Source organism: Cryptomeria japonica, chromosome 1 (genome assembly GCF_030272615.1).
Source record: "Cryptomeria japonica chromosome 1, Sugi_1.0, whole genome shotgun sequence".
Classification (NCBI taxonomy): domain Eukaryota; kingdom Viridiplantae; phylum Streptophyta; class Pinopsida; order Cupressales; family Cupressaceae; genus Cryptomeria; species Cryptomeria japonica.
In genome coordinates, this window is record NC_081405.1 from 18,673,146 (window position 1) to 18,697,546 (window position 24,401).

A 24,401-nucleotide genomic window follows, 5' to 3' on the forward strand; every position below is an offset into this window, starting at 1 on the left:
CCCATCAATATCTTAGGAAAAAAGACTAAAGTCTATTTCATCACTATGTGCAAATGAAAATTGTTGATATCAAATTGATACTAATATTTCTATTGTAATTTTCTTTTTCTTTTGCATGCAAATCAATTGAAATTGTAAAATTAAAATAAATCTTGTACTTTCGCAATTTTAAATGATAAATTTAAAACTTCACATATAAATAAAACTTTTTTCATAAAATTCTTGATATATAATCAATATTTATATTCTATTTTTCCTTTTTTACATTCAAATCATTTAAGTTTACAAATTAAACTAATTTTTAAAAAATAATTAAATGAATCATCAATCAATTTAAAATCAGGGCTGCATATGATGTTGAATTGAAATTGACTGAATGTTCTCAAGATCAATTCGCCATTGATACTATCTTCCCAATTACTCTATGAGAGGGAGCATTCCACCAGCAGACAAGCTGCAAATCAAACAAAGCTCCCCAGCAGACAAGCTGCAAATCAAACAAAGATTCATCATATAATGATAATACTTCATATTTGTAACCCTAGTCTGCCATGAAAGAGTATTATAGCACGAAATAGAGTTTGTACAAGGAAGAGTTCCTGTAGCTTGCTCTTCACAAGGCAGTACTCATGCTTAAATTATAAAACCAGACGTGATCTTTATTCTTCTTGGATTACTGCATCCATAGCATTGTCTGCCTTCCCAAATGTCACATTAAACTATTTTTTGGGGGGAGTAATTGTTATCATGCAACGGCTAAATAGAAGATCTGAAATCAAAATGTGCAGTTAATAAATTAGTTAAAGTGCTAAAAAAATAGAGTTATGATGACCTGCAGCATCCATGTATGGTTGCATCCTGTATTGAACATCTCTCATAGATTTGATCAATAAAGAAACACCAAATTTCAAAGAATGGAAGAATATTTTAAATATTGAAAATCAAATATATCATTTTAAAAAAAAATTGAAAAACAGAAAGCCCACAGAAATTATGATAGCCTTCATAAAGATGATGAAAATATTTAATAAAATACAGTATCTTCTATTTTTTTTAAATAGAATCAAATGCATCCATAAATGGTTCTTTCATAAATCCCTTAACAAGGATCTGTTAAACGGAGAGTTGTAGAGACTCAGATTTCTGTATGATTACAGCACAGAGTGAAGACATGAAGATGAAAACCTCACCTGGAAGACAGGAAAGAGATGTTGTTTATTTTGCATGGAAGAAACGTTTCTTATCATCTTACCTCTGGTACTTAAATTGTAGTGCCTCGTTCTTCAATGAGTGCACACCAAAAACAAATGGTGCCGGTACTAAACAAATGTCATGGATTTATTTCTTTTATAGAGACAACAAGTAGCATGTTATAGAAGAATAAACGTCTCAGCTTTTGTAACAGCGAAGACCACTCTTCTACCACCGTCCGACGAAGTAATGGCAGATTTGTAACTGCAAGAGCATGCAATATTGAATGTGCATTTGTAACGGTCAGAAGATGTTACAGAAGAGCATGCATACTACGAGATATGCATTTGTAACTGCCAGAATATGAAACATTTCTTTTTTCTTACACTGTTACTCGTGATGACTTCCTATTGATGCCATTGTAGGTTACGCCTCTCGGCGTAATTAGAATACTACAATTAAAAAATAACAATAATTCAAAATTGTAATAAGTAAACACTAAACTATTATTTGTATTACAATACTACGACCACTACATGGCACTTGTTACACTTAGAAAATTATTATCATTGCAATTAATATTAAATTATTATTATATATGATTATATTATTATATTTTAATACATTCTTATATATATATATATATATATATTTCTATTGAACTCGTTAAAAAGGCAAAAATGCTTTTTAAACTAAATTAATATTATTATATTATTATATTATTATATTTATATTATACTATTTATAAGAGCAAAAAAATCTATTAAGACTAAGTTATTATATTTTTTATATTCCAATTAAATTCTTTATAAAAGTAAAAACTATTAAGATTAAATTATTATTATATTATCATATCATTATATATATTTTTTATATTTGGTTTTATCCTTATCCTTGAGAAAAAAGTGGACTTTATGCACATACACTTTCAATCTATGTGCTACCATTGTAATACAAAACAAGATTATCCAATAACTGAAAATAGGAAACACAAATACAGATAGATTCATTTTTTTCACAATTAGCTTTCAAAGGTGTCATTTCCCACTAGATTGAAAAGAGAAAGTTGTCACCAACTCCTTTGAGAATCATTGTTAAAAACAAAATAAGAAGAATGAATAGATGGGAAGATGTTAGATGAAACAAGTGCATAAAAGAAAAGTAATAAAAAGTTTAATAATAAAAATAATATGGATATTGAATATTCTCTAAACCACTAACCTGTGAATGAGCTTGTTTAGTGGGGTGTAGAAATAGTGAAGGTAGAAAAAGGTTAATCATACAAATGAAGTGGTGAAGAGGCAAGGAGTTGAGAGAAAAGTAGTGTCAGGTGAGTAGCCACTACATATGAGGCATTGCCATAGTCATTGTGTGCACATATAAACATAACATTCACTATTGTATGCATTAATAAACATTATTGGTTAGTAGTTTGCAAGCACCATTCTTATGATAAGCGACCATAAAATACTATTATATACTTGGTTAAAACATTGAGTGACCAAGCAAATGAATACATTTTTATCCTAATAATTATTTGGAGCTTTACAAAGTCTATTTTTTAATTTATTTTTGGGTAACTCAAAATGGTTCGCCAACCCCCCAAAATGGTGAAGCCAAATAGACAGTCCCAATTCCCTTTTGATTTTACATACATCATGAGTGGCATCTATATCCAAAATGTTGCCCTCGCAGACCCAACTAATAAAATAGACTAACTGAAATATAATTCAAATACAAAAAAGTATACATTTCCAAACAAAAAACTATTAATTGTCCCAGATGACAACACATACAGGTTCCATAGCTATAGCCCCTATGCTTGCGTCCTCCTGTATACTCTTCTTCAACTGCACATATTTCATTGTCACTCCAAATTCTTCATCTTCTCCATCACTCTCAACCCCTTTTGCTTGCATGCATGCTTTGATCCATTTATCGCCCTTGTTCATCGAAATTCCCATCAATTTTTTCAGACAGGTAATGTTTTTTATTATGGGGGGCTTTTTGTCTTAAAAGGCCACTAGGTCGAAGGCTTGACCTTCAATTCTCTATCTATGTTTGCAAGCACTAAATCCATATCACCCAAGAAGGAGTCCTAAAAAAGCTTCCAACATAGAATCTTGCAACAGTCTTTAGTCTCCCTGGCCATCAGAGAAACCACAAAAAACATAGCAGTTATATCTATATAAACTCTGTGCCTATGATCCATGAGCATAAATTCCTCTTCCAAAATCATTTTGACCATATGCATAACTAGGTTGTTCGAGTAATTGAGAACGGCTTTGAACCTTTTCTTAGAGACCTCCCCCACAAAAATACATGTGTCGTTTATAAATGTATTAAGGTATCTGTAGAAGTTTGTAGGTGTAATACTCTAAGATGGGAAATATGAGTCATAGAAGGCAGCAAAGAGGATAACTTAAGAATTGCTATTTCTCCTCTCAAAAATATATCCAAGAGCCATATCACAATCTATTAGTTGAAACCGGATACTGTATGCCTAAAGCATGTTAGGAGGCCACATTTAATAGTTCTCATTAATAAATTCATCATAAAGCTAATCGATTTAAGCAAATTTCCACAAGTCATATGTTCTTTGTGCTTATCATCCCCAAAGCCATTTAATGCCCAGTCACATTCATTATTCCATTATAATCAAGGAAAGGTTTCTCGACATGATAGATAGGACATATTAATCTCCACCCCACTCTTTGAGGCCAACTTGGCAAGCTTGTTAGCAAGGCCATTAACTATTGTTTGCCATCCAACGTGGCTTTAGATCTAAGTTTACCCTTTCTAAGGCCAAGTTGACCAAGTCATCTGCTGACCCATTCCCTTCTTCATATATATGTGATATCTTGAAATTTAGAAAGGAATTAGCACATTATCTATTCACTTTTTAACCATTTGTCCAACTTTCAATTTGGGGCAGAGTTTTGTCTAATGGCATTACCTGTTATGAGAAAATCTCCTTCTGAATGGATATGATCTACTTGTAGCTCGCTACCCATTTCCAGCTCTAGTAGTGCTGCTTTGAACTTAGCTACATTGTTTGTGGTCTTTCCTAAGAAAACCACTCTCTCAACCAAGATATTTCCATTATGGTCTCTTGCAATGCATCCAACACCGTTTGGGTCAAAGTTGCCTTTGGAGGCACCATCAAAATTTATATTAATCCATCTTACCTTAGGGGTGCACCAACTGACACTGTCATGAGGACTACCAGGAAGAGCAACCTTCCTCACCCCATTAACATGGGCAAAGTCAATTATTTTTTGACAGTATATTCATGTGTAGTAATAATTGTGATTATTTTATAAACTAGGAAAAGGACGAATGGCGAAAATAAAACAACATTAGTAGAAGATAGATTAATCAAAAGCCCTGAAAAAGATACATAAATAATTTCCTATCAAGTGCCCTTGATGAGGTATTAAATTCTTATAATTAATTAAAACATTTAAAATAAATGGCTCAACACAAGGACATGAATGAGAAAGGTGCCCAAAAGAATCAATCTGTTCAAGCAATTGTAGTTGTTAAAATTTAATACAAACTTTATTATGATTTATTTATATATATGCACTTGTCATACTCAACCCTTATCGTATATGCAACAATTAGTCCACCTAAAATCTAAAATCTGATATAATTGTGCACTTAAAATAGAATGAATATTTCTGATTACATTGGATATGAACTTTTTTTAATAAGAAATGGATTTGTAGAATTTGCATGGATATGGAACTGTCATGATCTTCCTTTCCAATACAAAAGAAATCTAAGAATAAACTCGAAAAAAATTCTATCAAACTTCAAACTTCAATCACAGACATGTTGTAAAACTATCTATTTTATAAATGCAAAGCAAAATGATACAACTCTAGCCCTGACCAATTTATACAATTTCAATGTTATAAAATATACACAATAGCCATGATTAGGAGAATTGAACATGATCAAATCAAAATACATAATATATGCCTCTACTTGTAATACCCAACATAGTGTCACCCACTTAGAACAAAAGTTATTTAAAAAAAACTCAATAGTATTAAATTTTCTAAGATTCTATTCATAACACATCCAATGAATTTCTTCAAATTGTTAATGCCTCCTTGCATTGGTCAGACTCTTTTTGAATTGAGAATAGATGATATGACTATGGTTTCTTTTCCTATTAGTTTAAGTATAAATTTACGTGTTTTTTTTTTTATATAACATTTAAAGATTTTTGTTTTTAAAACAAAAAAAAAAACATTGTGTTTACATTTTATGTTTTCTTATTTTTAAAACAAAAAACATTGCTTTTATAATATATAATAGATTTTTTGTGTTTTTGTGTTTTGTTTTGAAAACAAAAAAACATTACTTTTATTAAATATTATAATAAAAATAATAATGACAAAAATAAACTTAATTTGCTTTTTGTTTTTATTGATAGAAGTTTTAAACTTCAATGGCTACAATGCTTAAACATAGAAGAAGAAGAAGAAGAATAAATAATTTTAATGTCCACGAGACTTAACAAAGTCTATGGGACAACACATTAAATTTAACCGATTTCTGCAAATCTGCCCGCTTTCTGTGTAAAATGCTAACAAGTGGCCCCAACCTCTCGACAAAATCCTCGCTGAAAATATCATACCAAGATCCTGTAGTCAAAAGTTCATTATACTTGTCACTAACATCTTTTAAGGCGTTGCACTCTAAAAATGAAGTGTTTTTCAGTTTCGACTTTCCCAGATGTGCGAAAAATACACACTCTTTCCTCCCAAGTTTCTTTTGGTCTTTTCTAACTACCAGTTTCACTACGGAGCTGATGGGAGTTGAACTGAGCAATAATACACTTAGCTTTACACGAAATATTAGCCCTTATATAAGTTTTTTGATGATGATCATAAGTAGGATTGAAATCCGTGATATAATATTTTTTCCTTCTTGCTAACTCTTTACCCCAAGCCCACTTGTGAAACTTATCCATAACAAAAGCCTTTATCTCTTTACTATTTGTGGGGCACAAATTTAGGTAGATATTTCATTTATTCAATCATTTGATGTTTTGTTGCATCAAAGTCTTCTTTCTTTTGCACAAGGTGTCATTGAAAATAGCTTTAGGCCATCTTCCTTCCTCCATTTGCCGAATTATTTTAAGATAACTAATGAGACGAACCATAGCAACAGATTCAATAGGGGTGATGAGCCAAAATAATGGCTCCATTTTGTCAAAATGTTGTCATAAGAACTCTTGCTTTGGTCATATGTTTGGGTAATGTATGGGTCATTGGACTTTCCTGGTTGATGTCTTTTTAGTATTTTTGGACATGATTTATCCTAGACCTAAGGTTGTTGTCCAATGATCTTTATACAATTAATCTATGCAAATTATCTGAATTAATCTTAAAATATGGTTTAATTTATGTTATGTTAACATCAATGGATACACATGATGCAGGGTCAGCCAAGATGAAAGGACAACTAAGCTTGCAATTAAAAGACACATCAACGTGACGCTTGATGCAGACCCAGTCAAAGTAGAGTGGCATTGAAGAAGGTCATAACCAATTGACTGCTTCCTCAACAGAGAGATTTGTGGAGCATTCATGGAACATAAATATAGGAAGGAGACTGCACTATATTTTCTCAGGAGCAAGATAGTTGTTGTTTTGTATTCATGCGTTGACTTCTTCTTCTTATGTAATAAATCCTGCTCACCTATTCCTCCGGGACATGGGTTGATCAGTTAAGAGTTTGTTAGAAGTTTTCTTATAAATAAAGGTCTCTATCTCCTCATGGGGTTAGACAAAACGACCATAGAGTTAATAATATTCAGTTTTCAGACTTATGTATGTGCAATCCATTTGAAATAAAATAAAATAAAATAATGGTATTATGAGCTTATCAATTGTTATCTAAGTTCTGGATAGACTCACTCAAGGGGACCCACTTGGTGAGTAGTCCCTCTGTGTTTTTCAGTTAATTTTTGTTTTGTTATAGTTGTTGTTTTTCTATTAGACTGTTCCTGCAACCACTGGAAACAGTTCCTGCAGCCAAAGCAGATAGAGTAGTTCTTGTCCACTAACCAAAACATTGTCATTTACTAGCAGTTACTTAAGTTACTTTCAATTGTGAGTTTTGATAGAGTATTAGGTCATCATGTTTCTACATGTTTGTTTCAAAGAATTTCCTTTTCTAGCAGTAGGATAGAATGGTTGCAATTTGAGCTTAGTGCACATACAGTGCCGACCCATTTCAAGTTTATGTCCTTGGTCGATAAAGTAAATGAACCTTTGCTATAGGAGAGGTAGGTCCTCAGTAAGAATGTCCAATCCCTGAGCTGCGTTTTTAGAACCCAGTTGCTATTCCAATTGCGAGGATAAACATTTTTGGCATCGTTGTCGGGGATGGTGCCAAACCAAGAACCTATTGTAGCCGTTAGTTTTAAATCTTTCAGTTTGCTTTAGAATTGTTTCTTATAATTCACTCACAAAATATGCATGCATAGAAGAAGAAGAAGAAGAAGAGATGCATTAGGAAGGTTTCTTCCCTCGCATCCTGGTCTACAAATAAGCTCAAATCAAGCCCCAGATATAAATCCTTTTGCTGAAGTCTTTGTGGAAGCTAGAAACCAAGGTGTTTTTGATTTATTAGAAGGAGACCTTGATTTCCTAAATGAACTCCCTGAATAAAATATTTTACTTTTGGTTCTTTATCAAGGACCAATGGCAAGAAATCCTTGAGGAGCTGGAGGTGGGCCTCCACCTCCACCTGTGAACCCAACATTTGAATTCCCTATTTTGAACCTGCATGATAATGCAAATTTGAAGAACATACCAGCCTCCTCTCTTCCAAAGTTCTATGGCTTGGTCACAAAAGATCTAGATACCTTTCTATTTGAATTTGATATTCTCTGCAGAAGTTATGATTATACCACTGATGCCCATAAACTTAAGCTATTCCCTGCTACTCTAAAAGAAGCTGCTCTTAGATGGTTTATGAGTTTAGGTAGAGATGTAATAACTACCTGGGATAAAATGAAGGAAATATTATTGGAGAAGTATAAAGATTACTACAGAGGAATTGATCGACATGGTGATGATATCTTCCGAATGACACAAAAAGAAGATGAAAGTCTGGAAGATTATCTTGAGTGGTTTTTATTCAGTGTCAAGAAGTCCAAGCATAGCACCTTGAGTGAAGAATCCTTTAAATCAATTTTTCTACGAGGAATCAATGAGAACTGTATTGAATCATTAAATCTCATGGGAGGAGGAGATATTACTCAAGTTCCATGGGATGACATTGGGAAGATCTGTCAAAAATACTCCAAGGCTTCTGCCAAGAAAGGTAGATACTATAGGCCTGGATCGTCAGCAACAAAAGCATCTACAACAGTTTCAAGGATGGAGATAATTCATTTGCTAAAAGATTTTAAGCATGATATTATTAATAACATGGCTACTCAGTTAAATACACTTCAAGAAAAGAAGAAGCGTGGATAAGTAGAGGCAATGCTTGCTAAATTTTGTCCTCATTGTAGGCAAAATAAGGACTGCAAATGTAAGCTCCTTACTAAAATTGACAGTCAACCGGCTCCTCCAGATTTCAAACTTGTTTATGGAGATGATGAGCAGCTCTTCTATATTACACAACAAAGGCCATGGCCTCCAATACAAGGTATGCCACAAGATCCATTGTCTTTTTTTGGTCCTTATATGAATTCTTATGCACAAAACAATCAATGGAAACCTCCATATTCCTAAAACTTTGGGAATTATACTCCTCGGTCTTGGAATAACTCCCAAAATCCTTGGCCCAATTATCAAAACCCTTCCTTTCAGTGGCAGCAACCACAAGGGAATTGGTTACAACCTCAAGGTAACTGGTAGCAGTCACCTCAATGGAGGGGAGGTCAGCAATGGTCAAACCAATCCTCTGGTTTCCTGCAGCCACCACAACAGTCCCAACAACCAGCTTTAATGCCACTAGCTTCTAATGCTACTCCACCCAAGTCAACTCAATTGCCAACACATCATGTGCCAAAATCCTAATAATAAACCTCAACAACAACAACAAGTTTATTCAAATAATCCTAATCAATATCCTGCATACTCTCTCAATATAAGTGATATTCAATTATGGTCAGGAACAACTTTGCCTACCCCATCTCCTCCATTTATAACCGAATTACCATCTGAGGAGATTACACAAGATACTACACCAGACCAACCTGTAGATCCTAAATAGGTACCTCAATTTGAAACTACAGGCACACCTGTCAGAACACCTCCATTTCCTCAAAGATTGCAGGTAGAAGTGACTAGGCAACAAGATGACATAGCTTTTGATCTTATTGATCAATTAAAACATATATGAGTAAAAATTCCACTGTTCCAAGCTATTAAAGATATTCCCATATATGGTAAATCTATTAAGGAGGCATGTTTAAAGAAACCTAGATGGAAGAAAAAGGACCCATAAACAATCCATGTAATGGGACAACTAGCTGATATTATGTTAGGTAAAATTATTGTCCCTAAGTATTCTGACCGAGGCAGTCCTGTTGTGAAAGTAGTTATCAATGGAACTCAAATTAAGAATGCCCTGATAGATTTAGGAACAACTATAGATGTCATGACCAAGGATGTCATGCAACAACTCAATATTACTAGTATTAGGTCTACCCCAATAGTCATGCAGCTTGCAGATAGTTTTATTGTCCGACCTGATGGGATGGTTGAGGATATTGTTGTCACATTAGATTCTTGGGAATATCCAGCTTATTTTATGATACTCTCTCCTAAAGCAACATTGGGGGGATATCTAATTATTTTTGGAAGACCTTAGCTTGCTACAATTGATGCATATATAGGGTGTAGATCAGAGGATATGACTATTTCAGATGGTATCACCACTAAAACTCTTGCACTTTATTCTCCTTCACAACCACAACTTGATCAAGAGAAAGTAGTATGACCAGATGTAGGAGAGGAAGTAGAGGAACTTAATTTTGTTCAATAACTTATGATGTTGACAAGGGAATTGTTCATAGAACTCCGGGAAGATGATAAGGTACTCTCTAATATCATAGAAAATTATTATTGTGCAGCTCAACAGTTACCTGGTTTGACAACATGTCCTTTGAACACTCTCCTTCCATCTACCAGTTCTTTGGATTCTCCTACAGCCACAAATATATTCCATACCTTATTGCCGCAGGAAATCCAAACCTCTTGTTTACCCGAATTATCTAATATTGAGTCAACTACCTAAGTAGAGGTTGCTCGAGGAAGATACCTAAATATCAATAGTCATCTTACAACAAACCAAAGATTGTCCTTGACAGAACTACTCAAGACCCATAAACAAGCCTTTGCATGGGATTATGATGATATGAAGGGATTGGATCCTAAATTGTGTACTCATTGGATTCATATAAGAGAAGATTGTAAGCTAGTTAGACAAACTCAATGTAGGATTAATCTCGTATTAATGGAAATAGTCAAGAAATAATTACAAAAGTTATTTAATGCAGGGCTCATTTACCCTATTTCAAACAGTTTATGGGTATCTCCTTTGGTCATAGTCCCTAAGAAAGGAGGTAAATGGAGAGTTTGTGTGGACTATAGGGAGCTCAAGACTGCTACTAAGAAAGATCATTTCCCACATCCTTTCATTGATCGGGTATTGGATTCTTTAGCAAGAAAACAATACTTTTCATTTTTTGATGGGTTTAGTGGTTACAATCAAATTAGAATAGCTCTAGAAGACCAGAAAAATACGACCTTCACCTGTCCCTAGGGAACGTATGTCTATTCAGTTCTTCGATTTGGTCTGTGCAATGCTCCTACAACCTTTCAGAGGGTTGTCCTTAATATATTCTCAGATATTTCCCATATTGCATGGAAATCTACATGGACGACTTCACTGCTTATGGGGTTACTTTTGAGGAAGCATTGAAAAATCTTGGCAAAGTGTTGCAACGGTGTGAGGATCATAATTTGTCCCTAAATAGTGAAAAGCGCTTCATGATTATGAAAGAAGGGATAGTATTGGGGCATTGTATTTCTCAAGTAGGCATTCAAGTTGAACTTGCCAAAATTGAGGTAATACTTAACCTCCTTGCCCCTGCAAAACAAAAGGATGTATGGAGTTTCTTAGGCCATGCAGGGTACTATAGAAGATTTATAAAGGACTTTAGTAAGATGGCAGGACCTCTATATTCTCTCTTGACAAAGGATGTTGAGTTTGAATGGACACCAACATGTGAAGCGACATTTTCTAAACTCAAGGGAGCTTTAACCCAAGCTCCTGTACTCAAAGGACCTGATTGGTCTCTCCTTTTTCACATTCACACAGATGCATCAGATTTTGCAATTGGAGCAGTCTTGGGACAAAAACAAGAAGTTTTAGAGAGTACAATTTATTATATCAGCAAAATTTGTAGGGACCTGAGCTAAATTATACTATTACAGAAAATGAAATGTTAGTTGTTATCTATGCCCTCAACAAGTTCAGACACTACATCACTGACTATCAAATATTTGTGCATATTGATCATGCGACCATCACGTACCTTATGAATAAAAGTTCCATTTCTGGCAAATTGGCACAGTGGTTATTGTTGATGCAGGAATTTGACATCACTATCGTAGACAAGCCAGGTAAGGCAAATGTAGCGGCAGACTTTCTGTCCAGACTTTAGATAAAGGATGATCCTACAACCATTGATGATTCCTTTCCAGATGAGTATTTGTTCTCAATTAATGTGCACACTCCATGATATACTGACATAGCTAATTACTTAGCAGCTAGCAAAATTCCCCCTCATTTTTCACCCAAAGAAAGAAGGTTACTTGTAGAAAAGAGTTTCAATTTTTCATGGATAACAGATTGCTTATTCTGTATAGGGCCATGTCAAGTTATGAGACGGTGTGTTCGAGAAGATGAAACTTATGATATTCATCATGTCTATCATGATGAGCCTTGTGGAGGACACTTTGCTGCCAAGAGAACAACTATCAAGATCCTGAATACACGTTATTATTGGTCGACTTTGCAGAAAGATGCAGTCAAGTATACCAAAAAGTGTGATGGATGTCAGAGGATGGGCAGATCCACTCGCTCTGATGAGATGCCTTTGTATCCACAGGTTGTAGTTACACCATTTGACAAATGGGGGTTAGATTTTGTTAGGCCAATTGATCCACCCTCAAATGGCAGATCATACATTCTTGTGTGTACTGACTATGTTACAAAATGGGTTGAGGTGTGTTGGTGAACATATTTGTCTTGTCCTAATTTTATGTTGATTGACTCGTGTCACCCTTATTTCTTGAAAGACAAATTGGACCAACAATTGGGTAAATTTATGAAGAATTTACCCTCTGCTTAAGGGTGGAGCTTCCCATATAATATTCAATGAATCTTATTTAAAATTCTAACTTCACTTTTAACCAGAAAGAGAGTAAAGGCATTCACATTCATAAGTCAACACCACATGAATGCTATAAAGATCAAAATTATGTATGCAAACTCACAGGATTACAACTAAATTAGCTTCACTTTTCTCTCTCGTATCTCACATGACAAGGGGGATCAGAACATCCGTGCAAAATCAACAAAAGACTTACTCGTTAAATTAATTCACAAACTTATAAAAGTGAAATAATCAAAGAAGCAACAAATGCTGCATAAATGAATATATATCTCAACAGAGATTTTCAATTCACATTCAAACGCATAGATTTGAAAGTTGCAAAATAGTATCATTCTATTCATAGATAAAATGCCTTCCTTTAAAATTCAACACATTTCATCCGAAAACTAGGTCTGTTAATCTATATTATCACCAAAATTTCTCAGACCATATCAAAGTCAAGCAAATCAGTTTATATAGCCACAACCTGGCTATCAGTTTACATGAGAAACACAGAAAACAAACCATTTCCGCCCAACAAATTCAGAGAAATCAGAGTTCAAAACAGGAAAATAAAATAGTTTTCACAACTAACAACTGAAAAGAGACATCTTAGCATAGAACATTCCTAAGCAGTTTTGGTAACTACTTTCTTCATCCAATCCGCGTAAGAGATGACAAAGTGTTATATGATTGTGCTATGCGATAGCCCCGCGTGTGTCATTCTTTGCTTCCATACTTCCTTTTCACGTCGTATTTGTGCTACTTTATCTGAATGTTCACCTAGGTTTTGAATGCACAAGAAAAGAAGTGACTCTGTTTTAGACATGATGCTCAAGTCATTTGGGATCAAGCCCTTGGCTTCCTTGATGTGATTGATTTTCTCTTCTAATGACCCTATTACGACCTCAACTGTTTCTAGAGTTTTTCCATCATCTTCTAAGCACTTCAAACCAGCGCAACGAAGCTCAGTGTCCATGGAAGATATCAATTCTGCAAGTTGCTTCACCAATTTGGCAGACTCTTCATACGCCTGTCTCACCAACGCATATCTCCATTCTATATTTCATTGGCACACATACTGGAAAATCATCATCCAAGGCTGAAACTGGCTTCTCTGACAATAATTTCATTACACCATATTTTTGTACTTCTCTCATCTAAGCTTCTCTTTTCACCCCTTCAACTTCTTCCTTCTTCCACTTGACAATTTCATTCTCCAATTCCTTTGTCATCGTGTTTGCATTATAATGAGCCTTACTCAAATCCACAAAATATTTCCCTCCTGCTTTCAGAATTTTGCCTAACCAATCCATAACAACGTTTGTCATTAATCTGCATTTTTGGATTTGCTCGATTGTTTTCTAATTGACAGGAGACTTGGGTCAAAAGATGTAGATTTATGAGAAATGGGCTGCAAATTACGACTATTGATTGCCTCAATGTATTCTGCCATGCTCTTCATTATCTCTTTCATTTCAAACTTATCCTTTTCATCTTTCTTGGATCTTTTTAGCATCTTCTTGGTTGAAACTTCCAAATGTAATGCATCTATTGCGCGATTTCCTGCCCCTAAATTCACTTTTTCCACCATGAAATCTTTACTTGTCGGGTCAACTATAATTTCATCAATGTTTGGGCGGGCAATCTCCACAATCCAGTTACATGTACCTTCATCAAAATCAATTTTGGATACAGTCTTTAACCTTTTGGCTTTAGAAACCTTACCCAGACATTTACTGACCATATCCTCGATGGGGATAGATACTGGAACAATGTTCCTCTTCTTACTGGTTAATGTGTTTTCCAACCATGTTGGCCCTAGGGTTGCTAGAGATTTGTCTGAACCAATTTCTACCTACTTTTGACCTCTCACTACTAAAGTAGTGTCCACGTTTAGGGCTTCATCTACTTGTTGGCTGCCACTCTCATCATCTAAATCTTGCACTTCCAAATTTGGATTTGGAAAAGAAATATTAATCTCATGTACAGTCTCAAGGTCAATTACTATATCAGTAGGGGAAAATTTTCTTCTGCTCTTAGTTCTAGAATGAGTGATTCTTCTATTGGTAAATCTTCTTTGCTCTATACCCTTTGTATTAACTACTCACTCTTCTCCTTTTTCCTGGAAGGACCCGCATAAGATGGAGCAAGGGAATTAGAAACCAAGGTTTTAGTGGTTGCGGTTGAAATTTTCCTTGAACTTTTGCTCAGCTTTCGCTCTCTGAGCCACTTTTCTTCCCTTCAGATAACCGAGAATGTCCTAGTTTGAATATGTTCTTCTTCATTCTTCTCCCAATCTATTTTTGGAATTACTCCCTTGTGTCTATTGTCAACAAATTGGGAATCAAGTAGTTCACTTTCATCATCAACAATGTTTGCAGTGTTCATCTTCAGACCATAATTCCTTATATGTTGCACTTAAAGCCTTAAGTGAGCTCTTCTCTGAACCTCCTATTCATCCATGCAATCTACCCAGAAATCTTCTAGGCTCGGTATATGTTAAAAATATTTTCTGAGTGTAAGGTGGGCCGCTACAAACCCCTTGGCATCAAAATAAACTCTGGGAGTATACAACTAAAAGTTGAGCTTCTTGAACTCTAACTCTAAATTTAGGGCATCTGAGACACTATTACAGGTGTAATAGGTCAACTCAATGGGAAAAGAAACTCCTGTCTGGTGCTTCGCACTGTATTCTTTGTCAATATGAGCAATTTGCTTGCATACTTGAATTAAAACTTGCCTGTCAAAGGTATATCTCAACAACTTACATGGTTCACCTTCAAAACCACCAACCTTCAAATAAGTAAACCTGAAAAATTGAATATAAAAGCTCCCGTATGTGCTTACAAACTACATGGCTTCCTCAGTCAATCTTTTATGAATATCCCCTTTCAACTCAAACACCAATCTCCGAAGGAAAACATCATGGAGCCTGTGATAGTTCTCAGTGGCTCTGTTCTGTTGCAAATGCGGCTGATAATCATATATCTTCATATCATTTTGCCAATTTTCATGGTATAAGCCAACCCATTGGCGAGTGCAAGCTAAACAGTATATGAGGTAAGATGACATAAAAAAAATTGTTACCAAAACAACTTAAACCCTCATGCATCCTTTCAGCAATCAACTCCGCCCCATCTATGTATCTCCCATCATCTAAAATAACCTGAACAAAGAAGTACATCCAATCTTCCCAAAGAAGGCCATTTGATTCCCTCTAATCCTACGAAGCAAAATGACAATACCCCATACCTCCCTAATCAAATGCTCTTTGGTTAACGGTCTAGGTAAATGAGAGTCACCCTTTTGAAGATTCAATAACTAGTTTCGGGCAATAACACTTCGATGTATTGTCTTCTTTTCAAAAAACAACTCCTACGACTTAGACACTGTCCAGTCCTCATACCATTCCTTCTCAGGAATCTTCATGCCTACAACAATGGTTTCCCGATTCACTTTCAACAAAACTTCACCATTTGTGGTTTGGATGCTCCTTTGAACAGGGTCATAGTGGTTCATACATTCTTGGACTAATTTTGGGCAGAGAACGACTGGTGGAAAGGCTGCCACTTCTATTAACCCACTATCAATTATTTTTCCAGCATGAGATGGGAATTTGCAGAATTTTGTACTCTCTCATGAAATTCTTTTAAATCTACTGATGGGAGGAAGGTATCACCTAAATCTGGGTGTGAACAAACTAGCCCTGAGTTTTGGTCAATTTTAGGCAATGTTGGTCTCATCTTGGGTTTCTACATGGGACTCGAAGGTAAACAAGAAACTTTGCAAGAAAACAAATTAACAGAGCTCCTTGAATGCATGGAATAACAAGGATGAAGGAAAAAAAATAAAAAAATACTCAACTTGAGAGAGGATTGTTGGTTGCAAAACAAAGGTCAAGTCACCATGCGTAGCATCCAACACTTGCTTAATTGTGAAATGGGCAACTACGAGGAATGATTTTTAAACAAACAAGAAAACTCAAGGGCAAAATAATTGCTCACACAATTCATTCGGGATTAATTGACTACTTATCTGTGTCTTTTTACTCTGAAAAGACCCTTTCTTGACATCTCATCATTATCCGGCTTATTCCTTCCTCTTTATGATTACCATGCAATAATGTACACCTAATGAATTATTATCTCGGGTTCTTTTTAAATTTGTAATATTCTTTTTTTTTTTAACATCCACCAACATGATGCCTTCCTTTTTCACTTGAAGCTGCATTCATCTAACATCGAACCTTGAACTGCGAACCCCTTCAACAGTGGTTCACGGGTTCAAGTTCAACAAAACAAAACAAAATCAATTGACAAACCAACATGAATTCGGACCAAAATTGACTCCTATACATATTGAACCTTGAACTTGCGAAAAACGAGGTTCAAAGGTTCAAGTTAAAAAACGTGCTCAACAAAGATTTAATAAATACATGACCACAAAGCGACAAGACCGCTTGAACCTGAACTTTGTACCTTGGACAAGTTCAACTGAAAGGTTCAAGTTCAAAGAATTATGACTCGACATAATAACTAAACTTTACACAAGGCTCGACTTTAAAGAACATTGTTGAGAATTATTCAATCCTAACAATTGAAAATTAAGGGAGGGTAACAAGGTGAAAGCATTCAAGCATGCCAGAGATAACAAGGTAGCATAATTTTTGTATGAGGAGATCTTTACAAGACATGGAGTTCTGCGAGATATTGTGACTGATCAAGGGGCACAATTTACTTCCACTTTGATTACCGCCTTGGTCAATGAATATAATATAAGGCATGCGAAGTCAACCCCCTGCCATCCTCAAGCAAATGGACAAGATGAAATCACCAATAGGGAGATTGAATCTATACTGACCAAAACAGTAGCTCTTCATCGTAAGGATTGGTCTAGTAGGTTGTTTGAAGCAGTTTGGGCATATAGGACCACATGGAAAACAACCATAGGTTTTACACCCTTTGAGATGGTGTATGGGGAAAAGGCTATGATGCTTGTGGAGTTTGAACATAAAACACTTAGAACAAGCATAGCCTTGGATATGACTCTCTCTGCAGCACAACAAGAAGGCTCCTACAACTTAATGCCTTAGATGAAATTAGGAAATCCACCCTACAACACACATAAACAATTCAGAATCAACGCATGAAATGGCATGATAAATATATCAAAGACAGAGCATTTAAACTATGAGATTGGACCCTTATGTATGACTCTAGGTATAAGGATAATTTGGGCAAACTGGAGATGCGTTGGTTAGGGCCTTATGAGGTGATTGAAATATTTCCAAACGGTGCAGTACGGTTGGCCACTATTGATCTCGTAAAATTTAAATTTTTAGTAAATGGTCATCAATTACTCCTCTATCATAAGCCTCTTTCCAAAGAGGAAATCCTGCAACAATTCACTGCTCTGGAAGGTGCCAAAATTCTTGTAGCCGAAGAAGGAGGACTTGTCGTCTCTCCTTCCTCCTAAATTCTTGCAACATGCTCATAATAAATACTTCCATATCCCATGGAAGTACCATTCTTCGCCAATAAATATTCCATCTTCGTACTCACCCATCACTCTTCCATGTCATTCCAATTTCGCCATTCATTTCTCCACCTCACTTGCTGTGCATTACATATAGACTTCATGCATGATGGATTTCTCCAACTGTCGTCATTATGACATGATATTAGGTATGCTTGTGTGTATTTGTTTTTTGTTAGATACATTTATTAAACCATATTTCGTATCATAATGATATTTGCATAGTGTACTTTTAAGTCATCCTCCACATGTGTGGACACCTGTTCAACCTTAGGTTGGGGGAGAAAGTACGATTGTGAATTATTCTCATGGATAATTCTTATGTCATCTCAAATAAAGTTTAAATTTAAATCATTTCAGTTTGATGTGACATGTTGTATTCTGTTCCTATTGCTATACCTTCTTCGGCCGCCATTTTTTTTGTTGCTTGCCTTGAGTTATTTTGAAATTGTAGTTGGGTTATTTGCAAGCAGAGCATATTTTCTTTTGAGAATTTGCAGGTTTTAGATAAAATTGGGTATATTTCTACAAGTGGTGAGTTGTGAGTACCAGTGTTGCAATGCGTGGTCCGCTAGTTCGCCATGAACCTGCAACACATGATGTCCTTTAGCAAGACCAGGTTTGTGAACCTGAATTCTGCAATAGTGGCTAGTTAGACTATTTTCCTAAGCTAACTGAGTTCAATGAGGATATTGCGAGAGAATTCACTTATAATTTTTTTTATGGGGAATATCGGGTGAAAGGGCTGAGTTATTGCGACAAAAGAGTAGATTGTAGAGGTAGCAGGGTTGCTAACAGACGGGGAAAAATACCTCGAAACAAAGGATGCACGAAGTGCAAGGGAAGAATTCACGCGACAAGATGACCCACCTTTGGTAACAAATAAGCAAGGGACCACACGAGAATCCCTTCCTCCCAAATGGAGAACAATACCATTGTATATCATGAAATATTTGACTTGTGAAGGGAGATTCTCATGCTTGCATTCCCACCATTTTAAGCTCCCGAGTCATCTGCGCCATGGGAGGAGAATGAATGTTCTGAATGTGCTGTATAATCTTCTTTCCATCAGTGCAACAAAGACACAAAAAGGTAGGCCTCACTTTGTTACTCGCCATTGTTTGATTAAATTATTGGTTAAAATGTCTTTGAGAGATGTTTCCTAGATGACCTGGGATGAATTTGTAAAAATTATAAGGTTTAGGGTGAATTATGTGGGTCCAGCAGAACATCCCCCGTCTTAGGAAGGGGAAAATTTAGAAAGACCTAGTCCTACCATTGAGCCCTCATCTTCCAGGATGTCGCCAGTTCAAAATGATCCTGCAACAGAGGAACCCTTGCAGGGAGAAACCTTGTCGGAAGTAGCATAAGCCTTGGTAGGTGTTCCATTACAAACCCTAATGAGAACTAGGGTTGTTGCATGAAGGGAGAAAGGTAAAAAGAAGCAAATTGACATAGAGAAGAAGAAAGAGAAGGAAAAAAGTGTGGACTCAGCCCCTCGTGTCTTAAAGAAAAGAAGAATTGCAAAAGAAGATTCTCTTGCATCCACCGTAGGAGCTGCGGGAGCAACTGAAAAATTAGATACAGAAAGTCGTCCTGCAGCCATCGAAGAAATGCTTCAGAGAAGAAGCGGTAGGCTCTGAAAAAACCCTAAAATAAAAGCAGTCAAAGAAGCCGAGTGCCAGCATTTCTGTTGATTTCTCAAAGCAAGAACCGAGCAATCCTTTCTGAGATATTGTTCCTTCGTCCTCACTTGTGAAGCCGAAGGAGGCTCAAAAACCTGAAGAACTTAGTAAAGAAGGAGATAAGGGTGAAAAGCAGGGGAAGGAAGCCCTTGTGAATAACTAAAGGAAGGAGTGGGCTTGGATGGGCTTAATAGCTTGGCTTCCATCGTAGAACAGATTGTTGAAACAAAAGGCAGAGTTGGGAAGTCGAAACCTAGAGCACCAGTTCACACACCACCCTCTTTTCTTACTAGCCATGTTGCTGCTCTTTCCCTCTACAGAGAATGGGAGTTAGAAAAAGAAGAGATTCAAAGAATTATCGGTCAACAGAAGAAAGTGATTGAACAAAAGATGAGGAAATCACTCATCTCAAAAATAAGATGGAGACGGTAGCCACCATGATACCACAACTAATGCAATGCAGAGTGCCACCTCGAGTCTACTCCCTGTATTTGAAAAATTGATGAGAATTGTTAGGGACCTAAGCCCTTCTTTAGAAACACCTCAGGAGTTGTATCATGTCTATTAGACATCTCCTACAACCATCAAAAAATTGCTTTGTGAGTTCTATTTACATAATTATGCTGTCCCTGATGATGTCGATTGGAATCCTCTGCTCTACATTGAAGATATTCAACTAAGGGCTCTCATATCATGGACTAAAAACAAAATTACTAGGGGAGAACAATTTAAGATACACAGGAAGGAAAGGATCACTCTTTTGGGACAGATAAAGGAAAGGATCACTCTTTTGGGACAGATAAAGGAAAGGGACAAGCTCTTTGTGCTACTACAAGTCATGATTCAGGGAGATGGCTTCTAGATTGAGGGGCTTCTCATCATATGGCATCTTCCTAGTCTATGTTTTCTACATTTGAGCCTTGCCACATGCCACAGATTTTGATGGGCAATCATACATACATGGATGTGATTGGGAAAGGATCTATTGCCATTGGGGATAACTCCTTCAAAGATGTGTTGTGTGTACCCCACTTGACAAATAATCTTCTTTCCATCTATCAAATCACACATGGGGCAACTAGGAAAACTGTGGAGTTCACGCCCGATTCAATTATCATTAGAGACTTGGAGAGTGGAGCTATCATTGCGACTGGAGTGGTTGATCATGCATCTCAGTTGTACTCTTTTTCAGATTTTGGTCCTATTGATAAGGTTGGTTCTTCCTATGTTGATGATTCTGATTTTGAGGAGAACTTTGGGCATTTGAACTTGGGGATTCTCATATGTGACCTCATTCTTGAGCCTTGCATTTCATCTCCTTCTATTGATATCACACCACCTATTGCACCTGATGCAGCTAGTGCAACAGTTTTGCCTTCTTATGATTCAGTGCAGCAGGATATTTCATGTCTTCCAGCTTCAGTTGACTGGGATGCCTACTTGACAGACATTGCAGGGTTGTTTGTGGACTCCTACATTGCAGATTTGGGAGACACCATTGATGACATTCATCTTCTCTTTGATGAAGATGATCCTTCTTTGATTGTTGCGAGGGATCACTCTGACCCTCTTGTGCGTTCTCTACATGATCAATCTTTAGAGGTTGACATGATTGTGGATACTTTTGTACAACACTTGGAGGAGGTCTCTTTATCTTTTGAGGAGACATATGAGTCTTTGGATATTGTTCTAAATTCTTCTCCACTAGATCTTGGAGTGCCTTTTTCAGCAGTGTGGCATAGTTTACTACCTTTGGGGGGGTATCTTTTAGCATCGACATGGGGACACTTGAGCAGTTTTTAGAGATTCCTTTCATCATGAGTATTTTTGCTTCATCTTCCCTTCATGGTTGGGGAGACTTCATGGATACACCTTTGGTTTTATTTCTTCCTAAGGGGAGGAATGTGGTTCGATGTTCATGGAGCAGTTTCTTCATTCATCTTCGAGCTTCTATCATGGGTGTAGATTCCACATTGAGGGGGGGCTTCCTCATATGGGGCGGGACTTTTTCCTCACATGGGGTTTTGTCCTTCACATACTTCTATGAGAGTTCTTTGTATCTAGTTTTCATCTCTCTTTTGGGGGAGGGTTTTTTCCCATTGGGTTTTTCTCTCTTTCCCCGTTTTGTGAGAGATTTCCTTGCATTGGTTTTCATGCATTTGCATTTGTACATGGGTACCTAACATGGCCTCGTAGTCGAGACCCATCTTGCATTGCTTAGTTGCATTGTAGACTTAAGTGCATTCCCCTAAGTTGCACTTAAGGGGGGGTGTTGGTGTAAATAATTATTCATCTCGGATATTATTACACTTTACTTAAGTTTACTTAGGAAATTCATTTCATAGTAGTTTGGGTATGAGACACTTGGGTGTTTGTGCCACATTGGGATAATGTGTGTAGGAGAATTTCCACCTTTTATGGTGTGATCTTGTTGTTCCACTCCATCTTCAGTGGGTGATCCACCTCATGTGGAATATTATATTGTTTCTCCTACCTACCCACACCTATTTCCTACCTACCCTTGTTTCTTATTGAGCGACATGTCATGTTTATGTGCTCACATATCCATATAGCCTTTCCTATATAAGCAGGCTCATATTTATTGTATGTAACGATTGATGATCCAGTTGATCAGTATTTTCATCTTGATAGAGTACAGTTTATTTCTATCATATATTTTGTCTCTCTTGTTTGTGCTTTCCATTGCCTCTTGATCTTGGCAAAATCTCACACCTACAACCATTGGAAAGAGTTCCTGTGTCTATTCCTGCAGCCAAAGCAAGCAGAGTAGTTCCTGTCTGCTGACCAGAAAGTTGTCATTTAGTAGCAGTTGCTTAAGTTACTTTCAATTGTGAGTTTTGATAGAGTATTAGGTCATCATGTGTTCTGCATATTTGTTTCAAAGAATTTCCTTTTCCAGCAGTAGGATAAAATGGCTGCAATGTGAGCTTAGTGCAAATACAGTGTCGACCCATTTCAGGTTTACGTCCTTGGTCGATAAAGTAAATGAACCTTTGCTACAAGAGAGGTAGGTCCTCAGTAAGGATGTCCAATCCCTGAGCTGAGTTTTTAGAACCCAATTGCTATTCAAATTGTGAGGATCAACAAGGAATAGCCCTAGTTTCACTTAACATGATATCATAAGGAACTATATTTTTAATCTTGAACTTGCTTGTTATCAAGCACTTTTGGATTTGCTCGATCTGCTTCCACTATGAACCAGAAGTGTTGCTAGCCCACAATTAACAACCATAGAGAATAACCAGAAGAACTAAAAGCCCAAAAAGAGTTTGGGAGGTCTTCCAATCCTAAAGCTCTACTTCTCTACATCTGTTTTGAAGAACATACCAAGACTTCCAACCCCCTAGGATTCTCTTTGTCCTGAAACCTTCCCAATTTATGTTGAAGTCAATACCAAGATATTGATAGTCTGAAACTTCTTCAAGAATACTGCCTTCGAAGTAAAAATTATGTTGGTTTTGTTTCCTCTTATTAGAAAAAACCATGAATTTTGTCTTGCTGATATTGATTTACATCCTGACCATTCTACAAAAATGCTCCGAAGCATACAAATGTTCTTGCAAACTAAGAGTTGTTTTAGTGATAAGAATGAGATCATTCACATAAAGTAGAAGTTTTATCACAAACTCACCCAAACGAACACCATTACCATCATGAGAGTTTAACCACTCTTCCAGCTTGTCAATGTAAAAACCAAACAACGTAGGAGATAGCAAACACCCTTATTTGACCCCAATATTGCTTATGAAGCTTTCAGAGAGACCATCTGAGGTTCCGATTTTGACTTTAACCTCCTCATAAAGCCCATGGACAACCATTATAAGATGGGATTCCAAAGTTCTTCCATTCTGTTCCAAAGTTTGAATGCTAGGAACCATGTCAAAAGCCTTTCTGAAATCAACAAAACAACAAAAGATCTCTTCTTTCTCTTCCCATCCCTTTTCAATTAAATGTCTCAAAGTGATACCATGATCAACTATGGAATGCTTAGGTCTAAAACAAGCTTGCCCTTTTACACGCTTACCAATCTCTTCCAACCACTTGCTAATTCTATTCTCTGTCATGCTGCCAAAAAACTTTGCAAATAAAGGGTTAATCATAATGGTTCTGTAATTAGAGGGATTATTGACATCCCTGCTCTTAAAAAGAGGAATGACAAGACTAGTAGTCCAATCTTTGGGAAATCCCTGTTGTATGATGTTGTTAAAATTTTTCATAGTGTGTGGCGCCAAAGATTTCAAAGCCCACTTCAAATATTCCGCTTGAAGATCAACCAAGTCTTTTACTTTTCCAACACCTAACTTTTTTATACCCATTTCAATTTCCTGCTTTGTACAAAGATTTGTATTAATGTTAAAAATTAGAGGCGATTCCACCCCAAAGTCCTTTTCATAAAGTTGTTTAGCATAATCAAACCATTGTTTAGCTGTAATATTGTTTTCCATTTGCTTTTTCTTGGATTATAGCTCCTTCCAAAATGACTTGGGGTTATTTTTACTAAGGAAAATTAATTCTTCTTGCCTTGTGAGCACAAAATCAGCTTT

General features: G+C 36.3%; 1 protein-coding gene across 1 annotated transcript; it reads right to left on the reverse strand.

Moving 5' to 3' along the window:
* Window positions 1-23,579: 23,579 nt before the first annotated feature.
* LOC131068202 (uncharacterized) lies at window positions 23,580-24,302 on the reverse strand. Its single transcript, XM_058003382.2, has one exon. It carries the CDS (start codon window positions 24,300-24,302, stop codon window positions 23,580-23,582), a length of 723 nt encoding a protein of 240 aa, XP_057859365.1.
* Between the last annotated feature and the right edge of the window lie 99 nt (window positions 24,303-24,401).

Coding starts and splice junctions, on each gene's coding strand:
- LOC131068202 (XM_058003382.2), bottom strand. CDS start 24,302: ATGGAAAACAATATTACAGCTAAACAATGGTTTGATTATGCTAAACAA.